This window comes from Lepidothrix coronata, unplaced genomic scaffold (assembly GCF_001604755.1).
Source record: "Lepidothrix coronata isolate B3197 unplaced genomic scaffold, Lepidothrix_coronata-1.0 Scaffold124, whole genome shotgun sequence".
Lineage (NCBI taxonomy): Eukaryota > Metazoa > Chordata > Aves > Passeriformes > Pipridae > Lepidothrix > Lepidothrix coronata.
Genome location: NW_016690304.1, coordinates 43,595 through 49,997, shown reverse-complemented (window position 1 = coordinate 49,997; position 6,403 = coordinate 43,595). Strand labels below are relative to the sequence as shown.

At 46.8% G+C, this 6,403-nt stretch overlaps 1 protein-coding gene across 1 annotated transcript; it reads left to right on the top strand.

Moving 5' to 3' along the window:
• Positions 1 to 394: 394 nt before the first annotated feature.
• On the top strand, positions 395 to 5,135 carry LOC108502735 (clumping factor A-like). The gene is made up of 3 exons (XM_017825953.1): positions 395 to 592; positions 1,672 to 3,129; positions 5,025 to 5,135. The coding sequence occupies exons 1-2, from the start codon at positions 395 to 397 to the stop codon at positions 3,115 to 3,117; spliced, it is 1,644 nt and encodes a 547-aa protein (XP_017681442.1). The 3' UTR covers positions 3,118 to 3,129; positions 5,025 to 5,135.
• The last annotated feature ends 1,268 nt before the right edge of the window (positions 5,136 to 6,403 follow it).

Sequence of the window (6,403 nt, the reverse complement as noted above, 5' to 3'; positions counted from 1 at the left end):
AGTGAGGACACTGAGGGCACTTGGTGTGTTCATCTGAAGAAGAGGAGACTGAAGGGAGAGCTTATGGCAGTTCCAACTGCCTGGGCAGGGGCAGAGGAGGGGCAGGGACTGAGCTCTGCTCTGGGGGGACCAGGGACAGCACCCAGGGAATGGCTGGAGCTGTGTCAGGGCAGGGTCAGGTTGGATCTCAGCCAAAGGTTCTTCCCCCAGAGGGTGGTTGGCACTGCCCAGGCTCCCCAGGGCAGTGGACACAGCCCCAAGGCTGCCAGAGCTCCAGGAGGGTTTGGCTGATCCTCTGGGGCACAGGGTGTGACTCTTGGGGATGGGCCTGTGCAGGGCTGAGGGTTGGACTGGATGATCCTTGTGGGTCCCTTCCAGCTCAGCTGTTTCTGTGATGTGTGATTCATTGCTGTGTGCTGGGACACGGCTGTGCTGGTGCTCACGAGGTGTCTCTGGCAGGTACGAGCTGCCGCAGTACGGGAGCCGCCGCCGGCTGCTGTCCCCGGCGGGGATGTACGACGAGTACGGGGAGGTGGTGGTGGAGAGCGACGGTGGCTACTACTACAGTCCCCATGGACCCACAGCCGAAGAGGTGAGAGGCTCTGGTGTGCTGAGCCTGCCTCTGCAGCAGGGTGAAGCACCACCAACCCTTGTCAGATGTATGTTGTTATTGATTAGACCAACGTTCCTCACAGACCAGATAAGCGTCTCTTCCATGCTGAGCTTTGTCTGCCTTTCTGATGATCCCTAAAAGTTTGTGTCAGCACCTCTTTCCCTTTTCCTAGAAACAGAAAGGAATTGCCAAGTTTCTTTGAATATCCACATCTATTTTTTCCCCTTAATGTAGATTTTCAGTTCAAAGAAAAATCCACGTAGCCTTAGGTAATTCCATTTTATATCGTTAACCAAATGAGGGGACCTTCTGATGTGTGAAGGGGCTACAGGGAAGCTGGAGAGGGACTGTTCATCAGGAACTGGAGTGACAGGACAAGGGGGAATGGCTTCCCACTGCCAGAGGGCAGGGTTAGATGGGATACTGGGAAGAAATCCTTCCTTGTGAGGGTGGGGAGGCCCTGGCCCAGGTTGCCCAGAGAAGCTGTGGCTGCCCCTGGATCCCTGCAAGTGTCCAAGTCCAGGTTGGACGGGGCTTGGAGCAACCTGGGCTAGTGGAACTGGATGATCTTTAAGGTCCAACCCAAACCATTCTGTGTTTCAATGGTTCTGATACTAATATTCCACCTAAAACTGATGACTTTCCACTGAGCAAAGCAGTACCTGAACTCATTATCATAAATTTCACAACTGAATGTAAAAAAAATTTGAAATGTCAGTGGCAACAAGAAGAAGAAAGTGGAAGTAAAGATTCCTTTAAAAAAAAATCTAATTTTCATGAATCCTAGACTCTTAATCCGTTATTAAATGAGAAGAAATAACATTCCTGAGCCAGTATTTTTCCCTGTTGCAGAGTAAGTTAGTTGTGCACTTGCAGCCTGTTCTACAAGTAAAACTTTCCTCATAACTTTGGTAAAAAAAAAAACATTCTGTAACAGGTAAGTTAGTTTTGCTGCTGGGAAAAAATGGTGTGTTTGTTCCTATTGACTTTCTTTAGGGTACAGGCTTTTGCTATAACTGTCTTTCAGATGGTAATCAATTCATTTTCATGATTTGCAGGGGATGAGTCAAGTCAGAGGTGCTCCAAGCAGAGGGATAAGCCAGGCAGCAGGGGCTCAAATAGCAGCTAGACCTTTAGGTGGTGGGATGGACCCAAGGCGTGGTCCTGGACCGTACAGGACCAGCCAGGGCAAAAGGAGACTGAAAGCAGTGATGCATGTGAGTCGTGTAGCAGTCAGTGCTCACAAACCGGTGGGAAGAGCCGAGTCCGCTCGTTCCCGATGGAAGAAAGCAAAGATATTCCCGATGATCCTGCAGAAAGTGAAGGGCAGTAGGAAAGATTCCAACTATGCCAAGCTGATGTCGGCTCGCCAAGCAGACGGAGACAAAAGCATGATCATCAGGGGAAGCTACTTCCAGAAATCCACAGATGACAGACCTTCCATGAGGAAACTAAATCATGTGTTAAAGCGCATCAGCGTCTCCAGGAAACTTCAGGAGCCTCTTGGCAAGGATTTGGCACGTAGAGAGGAGGAGTCTGAAAGAGAGGAAGCAAAATCAGGAGTTTCCATAAGTATCACAGCAGAGAGTGAGCAGGAGGACAGTGACTATGAGAAGAAGAAGAAGAGAAGGAGACACACCTCAGATGAGTCATCTGAGAAGAGCAGCAGCTCCGGCTCGGAGTCGGAAGACAAAGACTACTTGAAAATAACTCTGGACCAAGATGAAGCCACAGAAAGCACCGTGGACTCGGATGAAGAAACTGGGCAGGATTTGGGGGATTCTGAGGACGACTCTGAGTCCAGCTCCAGCAGTGAATCGGAGGAAGACTCATCTGAAGAGGACGATGACGAGGAAGACTCGGACAGCGATGAGGATAGTAGCCTGTCAAAGAGCTCATCCACACGAAGTTCCTACAGCAGATCAGGGACCAGCGAGTCCAGCAGCATCAGAAGCACTGAAATGTCCAGTACAAAAAGCAGGGGAGGGAGCTCTCATGGCAGAGCAAGACGCTCCAGCCAGAAATCCAGCGGCTCTACTGCATCAGGCAGTGACAGGGACACAAGCTACAGGAAAACTTCAGGATCCAGCTACAAGAGCAAAACCTCCTCCGCCAGCGTCGGGATAGAAGACACCATAGAAGAGGTGTCAGAAGAAGAGGAAGAAGCAGATGAGACAGCAGATAGTTCAAGCAAGGCAGCTTCTAAAACATCTGCAAAACCTGGAGAGGGCAAGAAAGGGAAATCAGCTGTCAGTGGTGAGGAGAGCGAGGAGGAGAGCGCAGAAGAGGCTGACACAGATGGTAGTGACAGGGAGGAAACTCTCAGTAAGAATGAATCTTCTGGCCTAGAAAGTGAAATCAGTGGGATTTCCAAAGGTCCCAACGTGAAAAGAGTGAAAAAGGGAAAAAAGGTGTCCCAGGAACAGAGTCAGTCTCAGTCAGGTGAGAGCCTGGAGACTGGAGTCACGGAGTCGGAGGCTGCGGGGGATTCCACGTCCTTCTAAAGCAGAGTGACAGTAGGTGCATGGTTTGCAGTGAGGAGTGGATTTGTTTGCTGTGCCTTCTGTGTGGTCTTTCTACTGACTAGAGATAGCCAAAGAGAAAAGGGCAAAGCTTATTGATTCAGCTTTTGACTGTCTTAAGGATGGAACTGTAGAAAACCAAACTGTCAGAGAGGAATATACATGTTTTAGATAGATAGATAGATAGATATACACACACACACACTATATATAAACACTTAGTGATTCATGGTGAATAAAGATTAACTTTCGTGGAGCAATGGCAGGAAGAAGTGCTTTATTTTCCTGCTGATTTCCATAATATAGATGAAGATGCATTGTGATGATCCTTAGGTTTATTCCTTTTGCATCACACATGTCATGGAGCAAAGGAAGGTCGTGTTCTGCAGTGGCTGTGACGGAGCTCACCGAACCTGAGGGCACAAACCCTGTGTTTGTACATAAGTCTGACACAAAAGGGAACACTGCAGGAAGGAAGTGGGGCAAAACATGGGATTCAGGGGAGAACTGGAATGATGAGGATGAACAAATTTTAAAATCACACATATTTTCACCTCACAATCCTCTACTATACATTTGCTCATCTTCAGGTGAGTTCTCTGCTGGCAACATCAGCCCTGTTTGCAGGCAGGACAAGGGAAACTGCAGCAAAGAAAGGCTCCCAAAACTGCAGAGTATAACTGGGAGAGCTGGATTGAACTGGTTCTGGATCGTGGGATTCAGGTTGCAAACACCAGTGATGCACGAGACAGGGGTGCAGAGGGAGGGGCACCTGGTGAGCTGGGTCAGGAAAGGAAGTGGATCACATTTCCCAGCTTCTGCCCTTCCTGCCTAACAGTACAGTGATTTCATTTCATTTTATTTAAACATCTAGTTGAACTCGATTTCAGGATCACTTGCCTGCTCCTCTGCATTCCCATACAGCACAACGGTGTAGCTGCACAGGGTGTTTCAGCAGGACTCCTGTTTAAACCAGGCAGTCTTTTCATCCAGCAGAATATGAAGAAAATTGTATGTCTTTGCCAAGAACAATGGGAATAGGCATCAGAGTCCCAATTTGTACCGAGTGTGACTTCTCAAAAGCTTAAGAATAATCACCACCCCTTTGTGTCTTGCATGATTTTCTTTCTCTAAAAACTGTCATTTTTCAGGTTCATGTGTGTTTTGCAGTGGGAGTTAACTGATGGTATCTGCTGATAGTGTTTGAATCATTAATTCAGGAAGGGTAGGAGCTCGTTTCAGTGTACTGCAAGGAGACATTTATTTTAAAAAGATCAATTATAATTAAAATAAGTAGTGGGGTTTGTGTAATCACTCTGTGGTAATCACTATTAGTACAAAGTCTCAGCAGCGTGGAAATTGTTTGCATTAATTCTTAAAAAAAAAAATATAAATTAGATAAAAATCTGAAGTCTTGTTTCTCCACCATTTTCCATTTAATAGCCAAGCATCTCCATTGATTCCACCAGGCTGGACCTGGCACAGAGCCTTATATTGAGCCCTTCTTTTTATAGCCAGCCAATTTTGCCAACGTCGCGCCTGAGAATTTCCCTTGTGGAGGTCCCGAGCTTTCCTCTGCTCGATGTGTTGTGCATATAAAGCAGAGCTGCTCAGTGCCATTTCTGCACTGAATCCACAATGGAGTTATGGAAGGAAACTTGTAAGGCCTTCCCAGAACTTACACATTAGAGTGGTTTCTTGAAAGTGTTGCCTCCACAGCAGCTTCCTCCTCAGCGCCTTCCAGTTCCCGTGCACAGCCCAAGGTGCACAGACCGAGTTAGGAAAAATTGATATGAGTTATTAATTAATTAACAGATAGAAAAAGGGCAGGGAAATGTAAGAAGTGGCAGGGGAGAGATGTAACGACTTTTCTGTTTCTCGTCAAACAGTGGGCCAAAAAGAAAAGGATCAAGTTGATAGTGGACCCGGAGTACGAGACCAGCTCCACGGGAGAGGACAGTGCTCCCGACTCGGGCCAGAGGAACCGGCTCAGCAACCCCAGCGTGCAACCCAACGTCAACGGGAACATCTACATCGCCCAGAACGGCTCCGTGGTCAGGACCCGGCGCGTCTGCCTCGGCAATAATTTAAAAGCCACGTCTCCGGCGAGGCTGGGGAAACAGTTCAAGAAACTGGACAAGCTGGCGGTGACGCACGAGGAGAGCGTCCCACTGAACACGTTGTCAAAGGGACCTGCTCCCAGTGACAAAATGAACACAAGACCTTGCAGTGTCTCCTTTGCTGCCTCTACTATAGGGGCCGAAAGTATAGTAACAAAGCCCGGGGGGTCCAAAATGAAAAGCACAGAAGAGCAGGAATCAGTCGTTGACCACGAGGATGTCAAAGAGCCCTTGGAGTCGCACAGTGAACACACACAGTCAGACGAGGAGGAGCTCTGGATGGGCCCTTGGAACAACCTTCACATACCAATGACGAAACTGTGATTTTAGTTCCTTTTTTTATTTTCATTTTTACTTCGGTTTATAATAAACTGCGCTTTTTATTGTCACCCAGGGGAGATGTCCGAGGTTTGTGTTGTGCACATCCGTTGTCTACAAACGGCACGCTTTAAACTCTCCAAACACAGTTTGCACTCACATTTGTACCGAATAATTGTCCTCCCCACCAGCTCTTTTGACAGGCTCCCATTTCACTAAACAATCCTTGGTTTAAATTAAAGAGTTCTTTTGGATCTGGATTTCTTGTTTTAATAAACAGTAAACTACTAATAAATGCACAGCACCATTTGGTTCACTTTTCAGACAGTTCTATACCTGCCTAGCTTGTTTTTCTGTATGGTACTTGTGGCTATACTGTTTAGATTTGGAAAATTGTCTATTTATGTTCGAGATTTATTATCCAGAGCTCTGCATTCTGAACTCAGAGTAATAAATTAAAAATAAATCCATGAAAGTCAATGGAGCAAATCCTCGGCTGGCTTAAATTTGAGTAACAATTCCAGAGTCGATAGGGATAGAGCAGTTCATGCAAACAGAGCACTTCGCTCAGTGCCCAGCTGGAAAACGTGTGGAATCAGAGTCCCTGAAATTACAGCGCTTGCCACGTAGAAAAGTAGAATAGAAAATGAAATCAGATAAAAATTGCAAAGAGGAAGGAGATGTGTAGCAATTAATCATATTCAGAGCTACCTGGCCGTGGTTTGTTCATTTTCTTCTGTAAATGAGCTCGTTCCAATTTTCTTCTCCAGTCAATTTTTCATCTTTTCATCTCTCCCCACATCAGTTCTGTTTGCTTGTTTCTATGGTCT